This window comes from Vigna radiata, unplaced genomic scaffold, assembly GCF_000741045.1.
Source record: "Vigna radiata var. radiata cultivar VC1973A unplaced genomic scaffold, Vradiata_ver6 scaffold_198, whole genome shotgun sequence".
Classification (NCBI taxonomy): domain Eukaryota; kingdom Viridiplantae; phylum Streptophyta; class Magnoliopsida; order Fabales; family Fabaceae; genus Vigna; species Vigna radiata.
The window spans coordinates 323,322-347,566 of NW_014542192.1; the positions used below are offsets into that span (position 1 = coordinate 323,322).

General features: G+C 38.1%; 3 protein-coding genes across 4 annotated transcripts; 2 read left to right on the forward strand and 1 right to left on the reverse strand.

Moving 5' to 3' along the window:
* Positions 1–586: 586 nt before the first annotated feature.
* On the forward strand, positions 587–2,512 carry LOC106779242. The gene is made up of 2 exons (XM_014667318.1): positions 587–921; positions 1,027–2,512. The coding sequence occupies exons 1-2, from the start codon at positions 587–589 to the stop codon at positions 2,510–2,512; spliced, it is 1,821 nt and encodes a 606-aa protein (XP_014522804.1).
* Positions 2,513–13,630: 11,118 nt separating this feature from the next.
* Positions 13,631–19,240, forward strand: LOC106779238 (pentatricopeptide repeat-containing protein At5g38730). Of its 2 annotated transcripts, none has more exons than XM_022776508.1 (3): positions 13,631–13,922; positions 14,430–16,686; positions 18,369–19,240. In XM_022776508.1, exon 2 carries the CDS (start codon positions 14,555–14,557, stop codon positions 16,316–16,318), a length of 1,764 nt encoding a protein of 587 aa, XP_022632229.1. In that variant the 5' UTR covers positions 13,631–13,922; positions 14,430–14,554; the 3' UTR covers positions 16,319–16,686; positions 18,369–19,240. The 2 variants fall into 2 exon arrangements, with proteins under 2 accessions (XP_022632229.1, XP_014522800.1); XM_014667314.2 differs by having other exon boundaries at positions 13,632–13,935.
* A 1,529-nt stretch (positions 19,241–20,769) lies between these two features.
* On the reverse strand, positions 20,770–22,268 carry LOC106779256 (two-component response regulator ARR8). Its single transcript, XM_014667336.2, has 5 exons — positions 22,103–22,268; positions 21,912–22,012; positions 21,766–21,843; positions 21,361–21,431; positions 20,770–21,159 (listed from the first exon to the last, which is right to left on the reverse strand). The coding sequence occupies exons 1-5, from the start codon at positions 22,203–22,205 to the stop codon at positions 20,973–20,975; spliced, it is 540 nt and encodes a 179-aa protein (XP_014522822.1). The 5' UTR covers positions 22,206–22,268; the 3' UTR covers positions 20,770–20,972.
* Between the last annotated feature and the right edge of the window lie 1,977 nt (positions 22,269–24,245).

A 24,245-nucleotide genomic window follows, 5' to 3' on the forward strand; every position in this document is an offset into this window, starting at 1 on the left:
TGACTTAAGCATCGGAGTGTCATTAGTAGGTACCCTCCCGGGACATACGTTGGACAAAGCGAACGGACGATCAAAGGACAATAGGAGAAGTGGACGGTCGGGAGAGAAGAAATTGTGAAGGGTTTGTCTAACTCGACCACATACCGGAAAATTTTGGCGCCTACCATGGGGCCGAGTAGTCAAACCCAATGGTAGCCACGAGGAACATGACCGCTGAGGATACGATGGAGGCGATAAAGATGTTGCAGCAGCAAATGGAAGACATGCGGCGTCAGCATGAGGAGGAGTTGTCGGCCGTAAGGGAAGAATGCACAATTCGTATTGCCCAGGTAAAGGCTGCACGAAGTAAGGGCAAGGAGAAGATGATAGACGACCGAGGAGCGGAGAGAGAAGAAAGCCAAGCTCAAACCCTTCGGGAGGGCCCAGCCGAGCAAGTAGCGCCTTGGACCGAACCTGGAAGTTAGATGAGACCGAGACCGGCAAGGAAAACGAGAAAACCGACCGGGTGGGCAGCACCCTCGCAAATGTACCACCGTTAGTGAAGGAAGAGGACGCTTCAGACCTGTTGCCGTTCGCTCAAGCGATTATGGATGTCTACATATCGGAACACTTTGTGTTGCCTCAGCTTAGTATCTACAACGAGACTACTGATCCGGACGATCACGTGCAAGCCTTCTCCACGCGGATGGCTTTCAGAACCGGTAACCGAGCTATATGGTGTCGAGCTTTCTCTTTGTCGCTAGAAGGAGAGGCGTTGGAATGGTTTAACTCATTACCTCCCAACTCCATCCAGAGTTTTGAGGGATTGAAGGAGATGTTCGACAGACAATTTGCCAGTAGCCGCACCCAAGACCCGACAGTCTTTGAACTTTCAAATCTCAAGCAAGGTAAGGAAGAAACCCTAAAAACATTCATGGACCGGTATTAGAAAATGGTCAGGAGAGTAAAGGGATTGAGCACGGATTTAGCCTTACAATACGTGATGTCGACTTTAAAGTCGGGACCGTTTAAAGATATCATATGCAGGAAATGCCCCATAACCATGGAGGAGCTGAGGGACCGGGCAGCCGACGAAGTGAGGGTGGAGGAAATGAAGCAGGCATACAAGAAGGAGGCTCAGGAAAGTAAGGAAAGGGTGGAGGGTAAGAGGCCGGAGGGTCAAACCGCGAGGCCGGTCGGATTTAAGCCGAGAGAGCTGCCTAGGGGACCCCGCTTCCAACAGTATACCCCTTTGAATGCTCACCCAGCGCATATCTTACAAGAGGCGCTCAACATTAACCTCATCCCGCTGTTAAAGAAGCGACCCACCCCACCTGGAGCCGACAACAACAAGCACTGCCTCTACCACCAAAACCAAGGGCACACTACAGAGGAGTGCGTCACTTTAAGAGATAAGATTGAAGAATTGATCAAGGTCGGCCAGTTGAGGCAATATATTAGGACCGCTAGCAATACCATGTTGCATGAGCGCCATAGAAGCCCTGTGAGGAGAGATGATCGTAGCAGAAGTCGCCGGCCGCCGTACAAAGAAGATCGACCAAGGTATGAAAAACGACGTAGTAGGAGTCGTAGCCGAAGTAAGGACCGCCCTATTAGGGGGCGAATAAATACCATATCCGGCGGGTTTGCTGGAGGCGGGCCGTCATCATCGGCCAGAAAACGCCACGTCCGAGCATTACGGTCGGTCAACAGTATTCGGTCAACCCGAAAATCCATGCCACCCATCACTTTCACCGACGAAGATTTTCACGCGCCAGACTTGGACCAAAACGATCCCATGGTAATCACGACTGAGATCGCCCAGTACGAAATGGGCAAAGTCTTGATAGACCAGGGAAGCTCCACCAATATCCTCTATTGGAAGACGTTCCAGCAGATGGACTTGTCGGATGATCTAATTGTGTCATTCCAAGAGCAGATAGTAGGATTCGCCGGTGAGCGAGTGGACATGCATGGGTATGTCGACTTGCACACACGGTTGGGCACTGGCCGAGAAGGGGAGGAGAAGAAAATTCGATACTTGTTGGTAGACGCAAACACTTCGTATAATGTTTTGCTTGGCCGGCCATGCTTAAACACATTTGGCGTTATTGTATCAACTCCCCATTTGACTATGAAGTATCCGACCGAGCAGGGGCGGGTAATCATAGTTAAGGCAGACCAGAAAACAACCACAGAGTGTTATGCGGCCGGTTTGAAGATGTATCCACGCACCTGCCGGGCCAAAATGGCTAGATCGGAGGTGGCAATGGCTGATTTGGATCCTCGTACGAACACTGACGATCGCATTGAGCCACACGGGGAGCTACGACCGATCAAGGTGGGGACAAACGATGGTCAAAATACCATGATGGCTAGCGACCTCGACCCGGATGTGGAAGAGAAGCTAAAAGCGACCTTGTGGAAAAATCGAGACATGTTCGCTTGGACGGCAGCAAACATGCCTAACATCCACCCATCAGTCATAACACACCGACTGGCTCTATTTAAGGAGGCTAAGCCAGTAGCCTAGAAGAAACGTTGTTTGGGAGTGGAAAAGACGACAACTGTCAAGGAGGAAGTGAGAAAGCTCAGGGACGTAGGTTTCATTTGTGAGATAACTTATACCACGTGGCTAGCGAACGTGGTCATGGTAAAAAAGAGTAATGGCAAGTGGCGGATGTGCACATATTACACTGATCTTAACAAAGCGTGCCCGAAAGATTCACACTCGTTGCCCAACATAGACGATTTAGTCGATGGAGCGTCCGGTCACAAGATGTTGAGTTTCCTCGACGCCTACTCAGGCTATAACCAGATTCCCATGCATGAGCTCGACTGGGAAAAAACGACGTTCATGACGGATAAAGGTAATTTCTGCTATGATGTGATGTCGTTCGGCCTTAAGAACGCGGGAGCCACATATCAGCATTTGATGGACAAAATTTTCGCCGACCAAGTTGGGCGGAGCACGAATGTATACGTAGACGACATGGTTGTCCATTCGGCCACCCCGAATAATCATGTGAAAGACCTAGAGGAAGTCTTCAGATAGGTGAGGAGGTATAATATGAGGTTCAACCCAGCGAAGTGCACTTTCAGAGTAGCGGCGGGGAAGTTCTTAGGCTTCATGCTTACCGTCGGGGGATCGAGGCAAATCTAGATAAGTGCGCAACTATCCTTAGCATGAAGAGCCCCAACTCTTTAAAGGAGATTCAGCGACTGGTGGAACGGCTGACCTCCCTGGCTCGTTTCATCCCCAAGCTAGCGGAGCACATTGGTCCAATTGTGAAACGGATGAAGTAGGATACACAGGCCAGGCTATGGGACGTCGACTGCGAACGCGCATTTACTGAGGTAAAAACTATATTCACTAATCCCCCGGTTATGAATCGGCCGGTCCCAAACTTTGATTTGCAGTTATACCTGGGAGTCTCGCCTGAGGCTGTCAGCGCCGCACTGGTACAAGAGTCGCTTCAACTAGCGTTGTCACTCTTGAATGCCGCCAGAAGACTTCTACCGTATTGTCAACACCCAATTTCGTCCGGGTGACTAAATAATGAGACTTGGTTTTTATTGTTGTCCTATTTAATTTATTTTATTTTATTGTTCTTAATTTTATTTTACTATTTTGTTTAATTTTAAAAAAAGTAATTACAACAAAAAAAGAAAGAAAAAAAAGAGAAGCAAAAATTTTTTAAAAGAAAAAAAAAAGAAAAAAAAGGGAAAAAGAAAAGAAAAAAAGAGAGCATGAAAAACGAAAAAAAGAGAAATAAAAAAAAGGGGAAGAAGAGGATAAAAGAAGAAAAAAAAAGCGAAAAAACAAAAAAAAAGAAAAAAAAAAGGCAAAAATAAAAGTAAAAAGAAAAAAGGGAAAAAGAAAAAAAAAAGAAGGAGAAAAAAGGAAAAAGAAAAACATAAAGGAAAAAAAAGGAAGGAAGGAAAAAAGAAAAAAAGGGGGGTGCACGTGAATAAAATGAAAAGAAAATAATGGGAGAGGTGCTCCACGTGATTTTCTTGGAAAAATGGTGCAACAAGCCCATAAGCAATTAATATTAATGCAGGATAGATCACTTTGGAATATTTTCGAAATTTGGTTTTATTTGGTAATAATTCGAATCAACATTATGACAATCATTGCAAGGAATAATTAAAAATAATATATTGATTGTTGTATTCAATCACGTGACATTTATTTCCCTATTTTGCTAATTGACAATTAATTCGCCATTAAGGCAAGATCACAATAATATTACAAATGTGTGTATATAAATAGGCACCTAGCAAACAAGAAAGGGGAGGAGAATTGAATTTCAAGAAGAGAGCATAAGAGAACAGAAAAAAGGTAGAGAAAATTCAATTTCAAAAAGAGAGCATAAGGAAAAAAAAAGAGAGGAGGAGAAAAATCCAATTTCGAGAAGAGAACATAAAGGAACAGAAAGAAAAGGGCTTTGCACTCATCCCTGGTTTTTATATCACTCCTTTCTTACTCATTGCTTTGTTTTATTTATTGCTATTGTATGTTGTTTCTTTCAGTCTTTATTATCATGTTGTTTTATTTTTTTTTTTGCTGCATTCTCAATCTTTGAAAGAAACAACAAATGTTCAATAAAAAGTATTTTTTTTTTTCAAAAAAGGGGTTAAAATTAAAAAAATTGTGCTAGAGATTGTGACACTATCTTTCTTTTAATGACTAAATTCCGGTTTCAATTTGTTCTTGTTTTATTTTATTTCTTTTAAATATTGTTTTTCTTTCTTAGGCAAAAATGGGTAAATTTAAAAGTTATAAAAAGTGATTTTTTTAGTGTTTCTTTTAACACTTAATTGTTTTTTTTTTTATAAGCTGTAATTTATTTTCTACCTTTTAGTCTTTCCTTAAAAAATACTTATGTTGTTTTAAATATTTACACGAAAACATTATTTTGATATTATAAATAAAAATTAATAAAAATGAAAGATAAAAAAAATATATAAAATAATAATAAACAAAAATTACTTCAAAGGGTTTAAGCACACGTGCGACCATTCGCGTTAGCCTTGTGTTGAAAGCCTTTTCTTATTCTTCTTAAAATTAAACAAAAATTATTTCAAAGGGTTTAAGCACACGTGCGACCGTTCGCGTCAGCCTTGTGTTGGAAACCTTGTTCTTTTTCTTGCTTTTAAAGTTAAACAAAAAATATTTCAAAGGGTTTAAGCACACGTGCGACCATTCGCGTCAGCCTTGTATTGAAAGCCTTTTTCTTATTCTTTTAAAGTTAAACAAAAATTATTTCAAAGGGTTTAAGCACACGTGCGACCATTCGCGTCAGCCTTGTGTTGGAAACCTTGTTCCTTATTCTTTTAAAATTAAGCAAAAATTATTTCAAGGGTTTTAAGCACACGTGCGACCATTCGCGTCAACCTTGTGTTGAAAACCTTTCTCTTATTCTTCATTTTCCCAAAAAATCCAAATCTTGTCCAAAACAAATTCCTCAAACAAATTTCCCAAACTATTTTCTAGAACTACGTAACCCTGATTTCTCATTTTGAGAATACGTAGGAGCAAGGTCAATCCTTGTCGGGCACAAAAAATAAAAAAATATTTTTGTTTCTTTAGAATTTTATTTTCTGGGATAATTAAACATTTTGAAAAACCACATCAAGTTTGCACATTTAATTAAAGGTACTGCCTTAGGGCAGGCGTTGTAGGGTGCTAACACCTTCCTTACACGTAACCGACTCCCGAAACCAGAATCTGGTTTTCATAGACTAAGCCTTATCCTTTTTATGGTTTTTCTGTAGTTTTCCAAAATAAACTATGGTGGCGACTCCAAACTCTTTTTCAAAATCCCTTTGTTTCCTTTTTTTGGATCGTCGTCCCGTCGCGATTCCGGTTGCGACACGTATTTCCAAAGCCACCAAGTGGTCGTCTGCACAGACTACCCGATTTCGAAGATCCTAAGAAAACCCGATCTGACGGGATGCATGGTGGGCTGGGCGGTTGAACTTTCCGAATTTGGGCTCTGTTTTGAGCCCGGAGGCTCTGTTAAAGGCCAACACCTGGCAGATTTTGCGGTAGAATTACCTCTTATCCCGCCCACAAAAGACTGGAACTTGTACGTTGGTGGAGCGGCCAACCAAACGGGGGCATGAGTGGGGATCGTGACGACCAATTACTCCAGTACTTCCACAAAGCCGGGACCCTAGTCAAAGACTTCCACTGGTGTATTCTCAAACATATCCCTCGAAAGTAGAATGTATGTGTAACGCCCCGACAACTTATAGAGTTCTTATGGGTTAGGCTACCGAAAAGCAAATGCATTTGTTGATATGAGTAGCCAAATCAATTCCTTTAAGTTATCCTTAACCGTATAGTCCCATACTTATACAGTCTCTAGATCCCTCTCATTCCCGTGTATGTTCGATTCGTCCATGTATCCCCTTCCACTGGAAGCCTGCCAGGAGCCGCTCCTTGTCCGTGCCTCTTGCACCGGCGATCATTCCCCGCCCTCGTAAGTGCCCAGGTGTCACATGCCCATCATCTTCCGCTTGGTTCGTCCTCGAACCACACCGTACTGGGAGAGGCTAGGCTCTGATACCATTTGTAACGCCCCGACAACTTACAGGGAATATTGACTGTCCCCACACATCAACACAAGGGTTTTCAGTGTGTTTTGTCCTCACTCGCACACTTTCCGGTAAAACTTTCCGGAAGGTCACCCATCCCTAAATTACTCCAGGCTAAGCACGCTTAACCATGGAGTTCTTATGGGTTAGGCTACCGAAAAGCAAATGCATTTGTTGATACGAGTAGCCAAATCAATTCCTTTAAGCTATCCTTCAACTGTATAGTCTCATACCTATACAGTCTTTAGATCCCTCTCATTCTGGTGTATGTTCGATTCGTCCATGTGTCCCTTCCACTGGAAGCCTTGCAGGTGCCGCTCCTTGTCTGTGCCTCTTGCACTCCATGCCTCTTGCACCGGCGATCACTCCCCGCCCTCGTCAGTGCTCGGTCTTTGAACAGACCTCTCACCTTTGGAATGCAATTCACGTACTAAACCAATCAACGACATGTTTTGTGAAGAATCTTGAAATTTTGTGAGGTGAAAAAATATAAAGATAACAAAGCAAACAAACAATGAATCCTTACCTCCGATTTGTTCAGGGCTCTCTTCTTCATCCGAAATTATGATGGGTTCCTCCCCATTTTCACCAAGGTTGTAACTTCCATCACAGTGCCACAGGGATAGTCTATTTCTACTCCACTTTACTTACATATCTTTACAATGATCTGATCTGTTCCTTCGTATTCAAAGAAAACAAAATCACTCCCCGGCAGCTTACAGGGAGTAATTTGGGATGGGTAACCTTTTGGGAAGTTTTCCCGTAAAGTGTGCGAGTGAGGACAAAGCACACTGGAAAACCTCGTGTTGATGTGTAGGGACAGTCAATATTCCCTGTAAGTTGCCAGGGCGTTACAGATGGTATCAGAGCCTAGCCTCTCCCAGTACGGTGTGGTTCGAGGACGAACCAAGTGGAAGCTGGTGGGCATGTGACACCCGAGCACTGACTAGGGCGGGGAATGATCGTCGGTGCAAGAGGCACGGACAAGGAGCGGCTCCTAGCAGGCTTCCAGTGGAAGGGGCACATGGACAAATCGAACATACACCAAAATGAGAGGGATCTTGAGATTGTATAGGTATGAGACTATACAGTTGAAGGATAGCTTAAAGGAATTGATTTGGCTACTCATATCAACAAATGCATTTGCTTTTCGGTAGCCTAACCCATAAGAACTCCATGGTTAAGCGTGCTTAGCCTGGAGTAATTTAGGATGGGTGACCTTTTGGGAAGTTTTCCCAAAAAGTGTGCGAGTGAGGACAAAGCACACTGGAAAGCCTCGTGTTGATGTGTGGGGGCAATCAATATTCCCTGTAAGTTGCCAAGATGTTACAGTCTGTACCAATATGCTCTCAAAACTCCGCGATGGTAAGGAGAAAGAACCGGAAGATGCCCAGCGAGTCGCCCGATATATTATAGGGGAGGACTTATATCGAAGAAGTTTTTCCACACCCTTGCTCAAGTGCATAGGCCTGAACATCTTACGTGATGGATGAACTACATAATAGGATATGCGGTTTTCATATCGGATGGCGAGCCTTGAAAGCATGGGTCCTTCGGGCCGGGTACTTTTGGCCTACCATGGATGAAGACGCAAAAACATTCGTGCAGAGATGTAAAACGTGCCAAGCACACGCTAACGTCCCCCATGCTCCTCCGACCGAGTTGCACACTTTGGTCTCCCCGTGGCCATTTGCCAAGTGGGGGATGGACATTGTTGGACCTTTCCCGCCCGGTAAAGCGCAGAAAAAGTTCATCCTGGTAGCGATTGACTATTTCACAAAATGGGTAGAGGTGGAGGCCCTCACCACGATCATGGCTCACCAAGTGCAAAATTTTTTTTTGGAAAATTGTTTGTAGATTCAGTCTTCCACGGACAGTTGTCACAGATAATGGTCGACAATTTATCCATAAGAAGCTGAGGAACTTCTACCAAGGGTTGGGCGTTAAACACGTCACGAGTTCAGTAGAGCACCCCTAGGCGAACGGTGAAGCGGAGGCGGCGAACAAAGCGATAGTGGCAGAGTTAAAAAGGAGTCTGGGAGATAAGAAGGGTGCGTGGGTAAACGAACTCTCGGAAGTTCTTTGGGCATACCGATGCACACCGCACAACACTACCGGCGAATCCCCTTTTAATCTGACGTACAGGATAAAGGCCATGCTACCTGTTGAACTAGGGGCCCTCGTTAAGACGATAGATAGAAGACTTACAGGTCAATGACGGAGAAATAAGAATCGAGTTAGATACATTGGACGAGAGGAGAGATCGCGCCGTCCTTCATGTCGAAGCATGTAGAAGGATGGTGGAAAGGAAAAATAACACAAAGGTACGCCCCAAAGGTTTCTAGGACGGAGATCTGGTGTGGAGAAAGACGGGGATGCCCGGAAGGTCCCCGCCCACGGAAAGCTTGCTGCAAAGTGGGATGGTCCCTTCAAAGTAGCAGAGGACTTACAAAATGGAGCATATCGCTTATCACTACCGGACGACAAACTTCTTAGAAACACATGGAACGCCTCTCAATTAAAATTTTATTTCAGTTAACATTTGATTCATGTATCAATATTTGTTATTTAATGAACACAACTCGAGGGTGAACGACGTATTCTTAGAAAGAATGCCTGCCACCCAGCGACTCGTCGGACCGGGCGATGAACGACGAGTTCTGACGGAACCACTACAGCCCGTGCAATTAACACCTGGGTGGTGAACAACGTATTCTTAGAAAAAATCACTGCCACCCAGCGACTCGTCGGACCGGGCGGTGAACGACGCGTTCCAATGGAACCACTGCCGCCCGCGCAGCTAACCTCATGGGCGGTGAACGACGCGTTCAGAAGGAACCATTGCCGCCCCCGCAGCTAATTTACCGGGCGGTGAACGGCGCGTTCCTAAGGAACCACTGCCGCCCACACAACTAACTTACCGGGTGGTGAACGACGCGTTCCAAAGGAACCACTGCTGCCCACACAACTAACCTACCGGGTGGTGAACAACGAACTCTTAAGAAGAGAATCACTACCACCCGGCCAACTAGCATGCGGGCAGTGACCGACGAGTTCTAAAGAAGAACCACTACCGCCCAATCAACGAGATCGAACATGGTATCGGTCAACCCCTCACCAATTAACTCGAACCCCGGAAACGATCAACATACACGTTAAGCGCTCGCTAAACATACACGTTATATTCAAAAATCACACTGATAAATAAAAGGAAAGAGCCAGTTGTATTCAATACTAGTCAAAGCAGGATTGTACAATGTGTCTATGGCTTAGAAGCCCCAAAAGAAAAACTAAACAAAGACCGAAGGGTTCATCAAAATACATAACACATCGTATCCCCACTCAAAAAGTCATTGTTGAAGACATTACTGGCCGCCCGCCTCCCCGGCACCGTCACCTTCTTGGCCAACATGGCCGCCATCATCCCCATCGACGTCCACAGTAGCCGGTTCCTCTTCTTCGCCGGCCGGAGCGGTGATGGGCATCATTGTCCCATGATAGACATCCTGCCCAAGATCGAGGCCGACAGTGGTGGGGTCAAACTTGAAGAAGTAAGTCGCCTGGCGAATGACCTTGAGAAAGCCTTCCTCATGCTCTAGTTGAACGCCTTGATTCAGATGTTCAAAATCTTCGACCTCCTTCTGCAACTCCCCTTCCAACCTAATGTTTTCCGAGTGAAGCTCCACCAGCTCTTCCTTTTGATTTTTAATTTTTTCTTTGGCCTGACGGAGAGTCGTGCCCTGCTGTGCGGTTTCCTCTTTCTCCGCCTGATACTTCAGCCCCAGCTCTTGCAACCTCTTCGTGAGGGTCGCCACTTCCACACACGCATCCCCCAGCTTTATCTTCAGGCCGGCTTGTTCAAACTCACATTTAGAATGCTCGAGAGTGAACGCCTCCAAGTTGGCCTTCGTATCGGCAACGACCTTCTTCTCTACAGCGAGTTCTCTCTAGATCTCATCCAATCCACGCCGGTCGGCGAAGCCCTCCGTGTACCACATTAGCATGGCACCCCGGCTAGTATGCTCTAGGGCAACCTTAACAATCTCCCGTTCCGAGAGTTGTTCGACCACCTCTTGTTGCGCGGAGCTCATCCAAAAATTTATCCGGTCGCTCACGCCGAAGGAAGGATCCATGAGACCGCCCGGAAGAGGTCGTGGAGGGCTATCTCGCCTACTCCTTTTAGATGTGGACTTCTCTCCTTCCTTGGACCTCTTCTTTTTCTTAGAAGAGCGAGAGACATCCACTGGAGTGGGTTTGGAGGTACCGATGGCAGCATCCGAGGTACCTACAGTTGTCGTCGGAGGATTGGTTGGGACAACACCTGCTGGCATGTTGCCATCCAGTGGGTTGGAACCGGCAGGAGGCACATTAATCAGCGAGATACCCGTAGGCGTGGGCTCGGAAGGGGGCGCCCGTCAAACGATCTTGAATGTCGGCTTTGGTTGGGATGGTTCCTTAACATCCCCACTTCCACCGGACAGCCGAGGATCTGTCTTCCGAGCAGGAGGAACATACTTTGTCTTGCGGGGGGGAGGGGCAGGAAATGACATGACACCTGCATAGGAAACATGAACTTAGCCATGATAAGGTCAATGAGCAAGTATGGGTAAATACTAAAATCGTACCGAACGCCACGTTAATAAAATCCTCATGGCAAAGGCATTTGACCAATTTGCGGGCAGGAAGACGGTAGGAAAGATCGTTAATGGTCCTCACAGCTTCCACTTCGGCCGGGGTCATACTACTGGCTGACATAGGGTTTATTCGGGCTGGTTCCTCGGTCCAATAATAAGGAAACAAGGGCTCGCCCGCCGGGTCGCGAAATTGATTTCGGCCGCCTTTTTTTATTATTATCTTAAAAATTTTTGTCTTGAAGTCTTTGAAAGACTTCGAATAGGGTTTGAATAAGCCCTCTTGAATCGACATTAACGACACCCAACCTCGCTTTGCGAGTGGCCGGACATGGAAGTAATGGAAGAACACCGAGGTGGAGGGCACGATGCCCAAGGCCGAACATATCACTATGAACACCTGAATACAAGCCCACCCGTTCGGATGCAATTGGGAATGGGCGACGTTCATTCTCTTCAGAACGGCTGCTTGAAAACGGGTGAAGGGTACGCGCACAAGCATTCGACGAAATAGATACGTATATACAAAAAAGAAGTTTTCAAAGCTCGTCCCCTTCCCATGAAAAACCTGTTGGTTGGGGGTAACACACGCTCAAATGAAACAATTGAGCGTCCGCCTCATCGCGAGCTACAAAGGACTGGTTTGCCCATTCCAGAAGGGCACTCCGACTCCCAAACTCGGACTCATAGGACCCCATATCGTGTGAAGCCCAATCGTAACCGTCAATGGGTGGCCATCCACCGGCAGGATCGGTCGTACGACATCCACTTCCACTTCGCCTTCCAAGAGAAACAGGGTCGTCCCATGTATTATCCGGTCGACACTGGACTCTGAAGAATTCGGAGAACTCTTCCCTGCGTCGGACCTTTCAACCCGGGACGATAACCCTGAGTTGTGAGAAGTCCCACTGTCACTAGAGGAGACCCCACCGTCCCCACCCGCGGAGCCAGAAGAAGACAAAGTAGTCGTCATTTATTTACCTGTTTGAAGAAAAAACCGGACGACTGCAGTAAGAATGAGAAGTAAAAGTGAGTCTGAAACCGTCAAAGAGCCCTTATTTATAGCGAAAATTTTAAAATTACTGACTACATCGTCACCGTTGAATCGAAGCATGACCAACGGCCCAGATTAAGAAACTGTCCCACTACCCAACTTCCTCGCCCATGGGAGTCCAACACGTGTCGCCTGACATTCACTTTCCTGCCTAAATTTTAAGCATTGAAAACCGCGAGCCGCCTGAATCTGAAGCGACAACCTCGAACATCTCAAACAACAGAGCCTCAGGCAGCGGGAGCGACGAGAGCTTGCACTTAAAACCCTATGACGACATAACGTCTAGGGCTTGGGGGGCCTGATGTATTAGGGACTACCGGACGGTTAAGACGGTCGGTCTCTAGAATCAAGGATCAGTTTGTGAAAGACAATTGAGCGGATGTAACGGTCGGTCATCTTAGAGGAGAGCAACCGGGCGGTTAGAAGCGGACAATCCGGAAGATCAAGGTAAAACTAATTTAGTTAAGGTAATTGCATGATTAAGATAATTGGGCCAAGATTGGGTCCTGATTAGGACCACCTTAATATTAAGTCCATATCCAACACTATAAATACAAAGTCACTGGTACCAGGTAAGTAAGTTCATTTACTGCGCATTTAATTATGAGCTCTGATAACCGATCGGACCTTTAAACTGACTTAAGCATCGAAATGTCTTTAGGAGGTACCCTCCCGGGACATACGTTGGACAAAGCGAACGGACGATCAAAGGACAATAGGAGAAGTGGACAGTCGGGAGAGAAGAAATTGTGAAGGGTTTGTCTAACTCGACTACATACCGGAACATATATATATATATATATATATATATATATATATATATATATATATATATATATATATATATATATATATATAATATGATATTTAGACTTTAGATTTTGAACAAAAAATGTTGATTTTGTCACAAATGTTGTTTGAAACTATTGACATTCTTAAATATTTATATTACATTATTTTTTCATACGAGCATAACAAACATACATGATTCATTGTCAATCCATTACTATTCCTATGCAGAACAAGTAAAATATGAAATCTCTTTTCAAATGTAATATTTAAAAGAATAATTATATATTAACAACAAAAATTATAATGATAAAATAAATATTAAAAATATTTTGATTTTTATTATAATAAATTTATCATTAATAGTATTATATACTATTTTTTATAATAATGATTTTATCACTAATTATAGCTATAAAAATTATCGTAATAATATGTTACTATCATTATTTTACTTATTGTATTACTGTTAAAAGTGTATTTTATAGTATTATATCAATCATAACAATTATACTAATATTTTTATTATTAATCTAATCATGATAATGCTTATACGGGTGACCTACTTTATTCGTAGGAAGAAGCATCGGGTCATCATTACCCGACCCGACCTGAGACATGTAAAATTCCATATTTTTGGATTATACACCCGACCCAACCCCATCAAATAAGATTTGGATCACATGACCCGGCCCAAACCCAACAATATTTCAAACTTAACCTACGTCGCACTCCGCCGCCGCCGCCGCCACCAGCTAGGAAGGCTTTCCTCAACCCCCTACTTGCTTGGTTCATCCCACCGTAGTAGCGCCACTCTCCGACTATTACACTGCCATACTCCTGTCACAGCTTACAACAGCAAAGTCCGTTTTTTAGGTTTCTTTCTTGTCTTTTTGAATTGTAGTGTTCGTTATTTATTTACCCATTTTTCAATTCAAATTATTTCTGTGCCATGGTTTGTTCAGTAAATAAGTATTATTCAAATTTCGGTGTTTCAATTTTTTGCTTGGTTGGTGGGTAATTGGTCCATGGCTTGTTTTCTTGAGATATTAATGTAATGCAAATATTCTTAGGGTACTGATTTACCTTTCTGAATAAGATACTCACCCTGTGTTTGATTAATGCCCTGACTTAGATAAAGGAGATGAGGTGTCATTTGAAAGCTAACAATGGGAAGCTTTGCTTACAAACAATTATGAGCTTTATCTCAATTTGCAGAGTCCAAACTGACCATCAGCTAGTTTAGACACATTTAAAACTTCTACTAATGTCAGAATGCATTAGAATATTTTACCCAATTATAAAGGTTGTCACACTAGTTTAATTATTTCTTATTGGATAATATTTTAATGAGAGATTCTACTTCTCAGGGTTTTCAAGAAACGCGAAGAGCAACTCATAGCAAGAAAAACAAATTGAAGAAAACTAAGCGTAGCACCAAAGTATGGTTGTGAAATGAAAATGATGGGCTGCCTAACTGATCATATTGCCAGACATGGTTTTCGTTGGGAGTCATAAGCAATTTATTGATAGTGTGTGCACAATTGTGATCAAGGGTAACTGGGGCAATCTGTTGAAGGTGAAGAGTACCTCTGCTTTCAGTTCTTCTACCATTCAACAGGTACTGTTGCAGCTCTCACTCTATGATTATGGGCTCTCTCATTCCTTCCCATTCTTCAAATGGCTCGGCTCCATCCCAAATTATAGTCATTCCTTGCAATGTTCATGGGTCATGATTCACATCCTCACCGAACATAAGCATTTCAAAACTGCACATCATATGCTTGAAAAAATTGCGAACAGGGATTTTCTTCCATCACCTTCAGTTTTGAGCACTTTGGTGAGGACTCATGATAACCCAGAAGTCAATTCTCAAGTGTTGAGCTGGCTTGTCATACATTATGCTAAGTCAAAGATGACACATGATGCAATACAAGTTTTTGAGCAGATGAGGTTACATAAAGTCAAACCTCATTTGCATGCTTGCACTGTTCTTTTGAATTCCTTGTTAAAAGACGGGGTTACTCACATGGTGTGGAAAATTTACAGGAGAATGGTTCAAGTTGGGGTTGTTCCCAATATGTACATTTACAATTGTTTATTCCATGCCTGTTCAAAAGCAAGAGATGTGGAAAGGGCAGAACAGTTATTAAACGAGTTGGATTTAAAAGGTATGCTTCCTGATATCTTCACATATAATACTTTGATATCATTATACTGCAAGAAAGGTATGCACTATGAGGCTTTATCTATCCAGAGCAGAATGGAAAGAGAGGGGATAAACCTAGATATTGTTAGTTATAACTCTCTCATTTATGGATTTTGCAAAGACGGCAGGATGAGAGAAGCTATGAGGATGTTTAGCGAAATAAAAAATGCAACTCCCAATCATGTGACATATACTACATTGATTGATGGTTACTGTAAAACAAATGAGCTGGAGGAATCTCTGAAAATTCTGGGACTGATGGAGTCTAAGGGATTGTACCCTGGAGTTGTAACTTATAATTCAGTTTTGCGCAAGCTCTGTCAAGATGGCAGGATAAAGGATGCCAACAAACTCTTGACTGAGATGAGTGAAAGGAAAGTTCAAGCTGACAATATCACTTGCAACACACTTATTAATGCATACTGCAAGATTGGAGATATGAAATCTGCTTTGAAATTTAAGAACAAGATGTTAGAATCTGGATTAAAACCCGATCCATTTACATATAAGGCACTGATTCATGGCTTCTGCAAGACAAATGAGGTGGAAACTGCAAAGGAGGTAATGTTCAGCATGCTTGATGCTGGATTTACACTCAGTTATTGTACATACACTTGGATTGTAGATTGCTACTGTAAGAAAGACAATATGGATGCAATTTTAGCACTGCCAAATGAGTTTCTGAGTAGAGGTCTTTGTCTAGATGTTTCAGTATACAGGGCATTGATAAGAAGGTTATGCAAGTTAGAAAGGGTTGAATGTGCTGAAAAGTTATTCAATCAAATGGAAGGAAAGGGTATATCAGGTGACAGTGTTATCTATACCAGTCTTGCATATGCTTATTGGAAAGCAGGCAATGCAAGTGCTTCCTTGGATGTGTTAGAAGAGATGACAAGGAGAACGTTGATGATCACAGTCAAACTGTATAGATGCTTTAGTACTTCTGATGCTAGGGAGAATAAAGTGTCACTGATCTTCTGGAATCATGTGGTGGATAGGGGTTTGATGTCGAGAAATTCAATGAATAAGATACAGCAAATGCTGATATGAAGGAACCCTCACATCTAGAATATTCTTCATAGATCTGTTTGCGAGGGGCAATGCATTGACTCTGTTTCACTTTTCATTGGAATTTGGAAAACAGAGATTTGAGAAAATATGATGCAGGCCAACCTCTTTGCAACCTTGCATATCAATCGTCATAAACTATTTGTATAAAATCCATTTATGCAGCATGTTCATAACAGATATAACTCTATGGACAGGGAACAATCACTGTTGTTTTTCTTCTTAAAGGTTATATCACAGAAGAACATCATTAAGTTCTTCCTCCGTGCATTTTGAGCTTATTAGGAGGAAGCACATAACCTTCATATATATGGGATTAGGCCATCATGATTAAGCTGGAACTTGAGCAGGTATTTTCGTTTTGATTTGGATTATCGTGGAACTAAAGTTTTTTCTTGCTATGATAATGCATGTCATATCTATTTCTTTTTAATGTTAGCTTATCTTATGAACTGCAATATTGATAGTTTCCTTCTCTTTTTTTACCATCGAAGTGGGGGTGGGGGAAGGGAGGAGAAAAAAGATAGTGTAACTTAGCAAAAAGAAAAAAAATTAGAATAGCTTGCACTCTGTCTACGTATCTAGTGAAAGGTCCAAATTTAGATATTTCCTCTTTAAAGTCTCGAGTGCTACCCTCCAAACAAACAAACAAAAGGGCTTCCTCCATGTAGATTACAAGATCTTGTAGGCAAGTTGGAAATGATTGATATTCATTTACCAACTTGAGAGGGAGTGTTGTAATTTGAGATAATATCTTTAGAATCTTCCTAATTAGATGAAATAGATACATAATCTTTTATTTGATTTTTCCTAGTTTTCCTAGTTTTCCTATTTCCCTTTTTAGGAGAACTAGATTATTATAAATAGAGGGTATGAGAATGTATTTTTCATGATTGAGAATAATAAAATAAGTCTTATTTTCTACTAAAAGTTTGGCTGGAACTTTTGATTTTCAAGAGTCTTTCAAGAAGCAATATCTTTCCCTTTGGATGTGGTTGAAATCAGAAGTGCAACATGGGTGCGACTGAAGAAGTCTAACAATCTGATAGAAATGGACAAGGTGAGGGGACCTCAGGACCATTTAAAGTGGAAGGATCAGTGAACATTGGACTCCTCTTAATGGCCTTACAAGTGGTATTGGAGTTGAATCGATTGGAATTGGACAATCATTCGAGAAATGGTGGTTGAGGAGCAGTGGGACAATCCGGTCACCAGCCTTGTGGTGACTGGTGAGCAATAAGATATGACATTGGCTCTTAAGAAAAAAGATAAGCTATGAACATGGCCTGATCCAATTGACAAATGGTAAAACGCTAGCATATTGGTCAAGATGGGTTAGTGTCTAGCATAGAGTGTAAACACATTGGTAGGTATGTGGCAACATACGTAGAGAGGTTGGTGCACGCAGGCGTTGAATATTCAGTAAAGGTTTATACAAAAAATGTGTGGCTTAAGATGTGGTGTTAGGTCCACTTGCATAATTTCTGTATAAGTAAATTCAAAACAAATCTCCTTAGGTTTTTGGACTAAAGTTGATGGCAAAAATCTAGGCAATGAGTATCAACAGAAATAATGACTTACTAGGAACCTCTATTAAGAAATGACTTTTAAGTTTAACTCAGTCTTATAAAACCGGTTTTTAACATGAGATTTACACTCATTTAATAATTGTAAATTGATCTTATTTCTAGTTTACGTGAGACTTTCAACTATTTCTTTTCACAATGTCATTTTGGTTTAAGTTCATTTAGTGTAAGTTGGCTTCTCTATGTTACTATTGGGGAAAAACAATTGAAAATTACATGCAAACTAAGAGTTAATGAAGGCACTGGTAGATAGCAGATAACAACAGAAGAGACTCCCACTTTGTCTGTGATCTTGCAACATCACACGCTGCATTGACTATGACAAATGAAGTTAATGAAATGTTTGCTTGAATATAATTGTGGCAAACATCAAGCACTTTGTTTTCAATGCACATAGACATTGTTTTCATATGTGGACAATATTTATAGATTAGACATTTCTTCAGGTTTACCAACAGGAGTTTCAACGAATTATGAAGCTTAAAGGCTTGAGTGTCATACAATTTTGGATCTTACAATGCTGTGGAACGTGCCTGATCGTCCAAAATCAAAGAGGTGAGGGAAACACACGTTCAAAATCAACTCATTGCGCTTTTCTGAATTTCAATTTGAAAGAGTTTGCATCAACAGTATGCCACTTGTTCCCTCGTTCAATGTATCTCAGGGTGTTGCATTATCTACTTGATTGTGATGTAACATATCATGATATAATTGTCAACATTATTTTGAAAACTTTCTTTTGAATATCGTTGCATATCATAATATGCATTTCAAAAGAAACATTGCTGACAAAAGCAAATAAATATTATTTCTTAAATTTATTTTTGAAATACTAGAAATCGCCTCATATCAAAGGTGTATCTGTATTGATAAGTAATTTTGTTCTTTTAGCATGTAGTCAGAAACTTAAAGTATATATGAAAAAATCTATTGACAGATATCAACTTTAGATTTAAGATTTTAAAAGATTAGTTTTTGACTTAGATACAGGGAATATTTTCGATTCACCCAAAAAAGACATTATAGAGAACCTAAAGCACTTCTCTAAAGTAAAATCATTTTCAAGCTAATGCTAACATTCAATTAAACTCTACTTTAGTTGGATCAAACAATCATATTCATTCTCTTTAACATTTTTAAACGATTATTTGATACTGTTCTGACATTCTGCACAAGATTATGTTGGTTAGACATTATTGTAGTGGAGGACTGTAGTATATCTGTGTAGTTAGGTTTTACTTTCCTACATTACCAAAAAAGAAGTTAGGTTATTGAAAAAGAAACGTTTAATTAGTTCTTGAATTAGTTAAACATAGTAGATGAGTTTATCTGATTACTTTATGATTTTTTTTTTTCATTTTTTTTGTAGATGAAAACTATTTCGATAATCATAGTTTTATGTTATTTTTTTGTGTAAGATTTGTGTTATTTAGTTTTTAATTCTTTTTATTGCTTGTTTAAATATAAAATATTTTATAAAATTAATATAAATAATATAATTTTATTTAAGTAGTTAATATTAAAGGAACAGTGGATGAAATTTTTTATTAAAATATTGAATATAAACAAAATGAAAACACTCATAATAAGATTGAAGCTGTAATTATTTTTTTTGACTGATTGACTTTCATGTTAATAATGAAGCTAATAAAATTACTAAACCGAATAATTTAAGAGGAAATAGTTTTTATATTAACTAGCTATGGCTTCAAAAATACAGAATATATATAAAATGACCTTCTTACACATAAACTCAACAAAAAGAAGAAAATTTCCAAACATATAACTTATCTCATGCAATTATATATAATAACTTGTATATTATACCTTTTTTAATATTAAAATAATCCAATTTAAATTAGATTATAATTTTATCGTAATAAAACTATATTTTTATTTAAAAAGTACGGGCAAAATTTCATAAAAAAAAATAATTTTAAAATTATACCATCTGAACTCATTTGATTGTGATATGGTCTATTGAACCCAAAAAATCGTTAAACTTAGCAACGGATTTCTTTATTTCCATAGTTTCTTCTATTTCCATAAATGATAAAAATATATTTCAAAATCCTTATTTATTTTCTCAGAATTCACAAAATAAAATATATAAAAAAAATCATAGTATTTAAAAAAAATATTATGAAAGATGGAGAGTGTAAGAATTGTATATTCTAGAATCCTCGTTATATATTTTCCCATGATATGGATTTTTTTAATTCATTTGTAATAACGTTTTCGGAATGTATAAAAACTTTTTATTTCTATTTTAGAGTCGGTCGAAAATCGGGTTCAACATAATTTTTAATTTTTAAATCGAATATAATTTAATATAAACAAAAGAAAACTACTATTTTATTAATCATTATTTTTTATATAAAATATATAATTTACTATTGATGTAATTTATTAGTTTTATCTCTTGGTTTTAGAACAATTTTTTTATAGTATGTTTTAATGTAATTTTCTTTTTGTTAGAGTAATATGTTAATCAATCCATCTGGGTATATGCTAAAAGTACTGGTATGCTGAAATGATCGATAAAATGTGATTTTTATTTTTAAAATACCCAATCTTAAGATTTTAGTATTATATGATTTTGATACTATATTACTATAATATCATGATTTTAACCATACTTCCACTATATATATAAATTATTATTCTATAAGCTTATGTCTTGGTTCTTGGACAATTTTAAAAAAATTGATAAACTAAACTTAAATAATTTGACTAAATGGGAAGAGCTTGAATATCAATCAGATCTTGTATTATAAATTTATAATCTCATTATTTTAATCAATATAATGAAACTCCAGAAAATTCCAAAAATAAATTATTACTTTTTTCACCAAAATTGAATAAAATTCTTTATCAGAATATTTACATCAATGACTTTTACTATCTATATAACCTTTTGTTTTTCTGCATAATTGACTCATTGGTTGTAATCTAATTTTAAAATTTGGAAACCAGAAGAACTGAGACATAGAAATGAAAATTTTGTAAGCACTACCTATGCTTTATTGATCAATCTGTAAGAAATTGTTCTAACTGCTACATCTCAATCTGGTTTTGTTTGGAGAATAAATTTCTTCCATTTCCTTTCTTTTGTTATTCAATGGTTGCTCATTCTCTTCTTTAGTTCTTGATTTCATCAAATGTGGCTTCAGCTTATTCACATCTGCTTGTTGAACTGGTTTCAGAAAGAATTCCTCTGCTCCTTCTTCCAAACATCTGATACAAAATCATATCAGTCAAATTCAAAAATAAGAGAATCATGTAAATTTTATATAGAAAGTGATCAGTCTTTCCAGTTTTCTTGTAAAAACAATTCCAACAAAAGATAATCATGTAAATTTGATTTTGTTTTAAGGTCAAACATAATATATTATTTGAATTTGAAATTTTTCAAAAGGGTTGGTTCAACATCCTCACCTGTTGATCCTTGATGGCACATTCTCAGAGGACATAATCACAACTGGTATGTTTTTAAGTGATTTAGATTCCTGCAAATCAATCAATTTAATGTTATTTTTTCAGATCAAACAGAAGAATACACAGACTGTCAAAGAAATGTTTGTGATCTCAGATTTGTTTCAAAATTTGTCAAGTATTCCAACTTAGATGTCAGAAGAGATTCTTCATTAAAAAAAAAGGAAAATTCACATAATTTGATTTCAAGATATGAGGAGATCATATACTTTTAAACAGCTTCCTAAAAGGAAAAACCAAAATTAAAATTCCTAGTGCATGGTTTGACCAATCTCACTGATGCAATGTGGCAGAACAGGCAGATTAAACTTCTTAAGAAATTCTCAGAAAATAGCCATAGAATCATACCTTGATTTTTCTCAGCAGATCATAGCCAGTCATTCCTGGCATACAGTAATCTGTTATAATCAGGTTAACATCCACATCCTGCATGAGCAATCAATCAATGATTAATTCACAAAATATTTTAGGCTTTGGTTAGAGAATTGTAGTACCTGATGAATTTCTGATGCAACAGAAGATTCAAAACTCCTGAATTCATCTTCAACCAGACCAAGAAACTTTAAGGCCTTGGTAGCAGAATCAACTGTAGTAACTGTGATTTCAACAATTAAAATAACATAAATGATTGCAGAAAGATGTATAATATTAAGAAAAAATGCAGATTAAAAGAGAGAAAAAGTACCATTGAAGGAAGAGGTTTTCAAGAGTCTCTCAATCAACATTCTGTCAATGAGACTGTCATCAACAGCCAAAACATGGAACTGAGTCTCTAAAGCCATAGCCATAATTGATAACTGAGATGAAGAAAAGAAAATAGGAACAGAGATGAGTGTGATGATGAACAACAAGAGTGTGACATTTTAAATGGGAAGCTATCATGATCAAGAAGATACACAATCCTCATAGAAAATCTGACTGTTTGGAAAGCGATATCCCACAGATTTCATTCAGAATCTCAAGGATCTTCCAACTCTATTTTTCAATTTTTAAATTTTTAAATTTTTGAATTTTTGAATTCAGCATGAAGCAAAGGAGCTGCTGAAATTTTACCACATTTAAAAATTGGACTTGTTCATTATTATTTAGTTTGACCCTTTTGACAATGATAAATACTATTATATTGGTTCTTATATTTGAAACAGATCAATCACAAACTGTCACATAAACGGTTATAAAAAAATTGTTAAAAATATATTTTTGTAAATTAATTAATAATACTTATATTGTCATTCCATTTGGCTTTTCATGGTACCTAAAAGACATTGTTCATAGTCATAAAAAAATCTCAATACCATATCCATGCATGTGCTTCAACTCTTTAGTGCTTCTCCCTTAACCTCAAAACTAACCAGCTAATAAGATTTAAGTCCAATCTTATATATCAAAATGTCATCATTTTTAATTTAAAATTTTAAGAGAACAAATTTATAAGACTTTTATTTTATAAAATGTTTGACTTTTTCATTTTTTTTAAATATAAGACTTAAACTTATATTTAAATTTATATTATACATTTATTCGTTCATTCTTCATACTTTAAATAATCTTTCTTATATAAAAACACAAATATTTTAGTAAGGGTTAATTCTTTTTTTGGAAGGTTTTTTATACATACAATTGAATATTTTGAATGAGAAAATTTATCAAAGATTGTAACATTCAATTATAAGCAATATTTTATAAAAGATTTGCCACCATAAATTCAATTGCAAGTGGCTACATTAGTGGCTTTTTATTTGTGATTTCTTATAATATCAAGGATTGTGATCAAAAGTGATTTGAAATAGCAATTTGAACTTTGATTGAAATAGTATGTATGTCAATATTGGTGTTATTTGATTTTTATTTCAGATATTACAAATGTGCATGTTATTTTTTGAAATTTCAATTAGGAACTTTAGATATCTCAAGATTCTAATTTGATCCTCCATATTCTAAGTTTCTAATGAGATCTATTTTATTCTATTTATCATTTAAAATTTGTTCTAAACTATAATTTTAAAATTAAAAGGCCATTTCAAGATATTGGTTTATGATTTCAGTGGTTGAACCACAATTAAACCGATTTCAATAAATAATATAAATAAATATCATTTCTAAATATATCGTAATAATTATGTAAAATTATTAAATTACAATATATTCAATTAATAATAACAAATTTGCATATAAAATGAAAAATAAATATGATATAAGAGATATAAAAATATAAATTGATGTATTATCTACGCTATTATATAAAGATAATTTCTCGTTTTGGTGGAAACATTTGTTTTCCAAATTTATCTTTTATTAAGTAATTATTTACTAATTTTACCATTTAAGTGGACTTTTTTAAATTTAATCACTTTTTTAAATTCAACCTTTTTAAAACTCAACCATTTTTTGAATTAAAATATCTATTTTATTATATAAAGATGATTCCTCTATAGTCCTTTAGTAACTAATCATTTACCAATTTTACTTTTTAATTGACTTTTTTTTTAAAATTTAACATTTTTTTAAATTCAATATATTTTTGTTTTCAAATTAATTATTTTTAAACTAAAATAAATATTTATAATAAAATATTAAATAATAAATAAATAAAAACTATCTAAGTAAAACTATAAAAAAACATTTCTAATTATTTTAATAATTATAATTTTATTATTTTTTGTTATGGTAAGTTTTGTAAAAACAATACTTGTTCATAAAATAATATCAATATGTAAATCTTATTGAATATGATTTTTTTATTCTTTTCAATTGTTTATATTAAATGTTTAAATATTAAAATTATATTCTTAATATCAGTTTAATGAAACGATCTTTAACCTGTTTTT

Coding starts and splice junctions, on each gene's coding strand:
- LOC106779238 (XM_022776508.1), top strand. CDS start 14,555: ATGGTTTTCGTTGGGAGTCATAAGCAATTTATTGATAGTGTGTGCACA.
- LOC106779242 (XM_014667318.1), top strand. CDS start 587: ATGGATGTCTACATATCGGAACACTTTGTGTTGCCTCAGCTTAGTATC. Junction 922..1,026: donor CTAAAAACATTCATGGACCG/GTATTAGAAAAT, acceptor TATCATATGCAG/GAAATGCCCCATAACCATGG.
- LOC106779256 (XM_014667336.2), bottom strand. CDS start 22,205: ATGGCTATGGCTTTAGAGACTCAGTTCCATGTTTTGGCTGTTGATGAC. Junction 21,844..21,911: donor TTGCATCAGAAATTCATCAG/GTACTACAATTC, acceptor TTGCTCATGCAG/GATGTGGATGTTAACCTGAT. Junction 21,432..21,765: donor ATCTGCTGAGAAAAATCAAG/GTATGATTCTAT, acceptor ATTGATTTGCAG/GAATCTAAATCACTTAAAAA.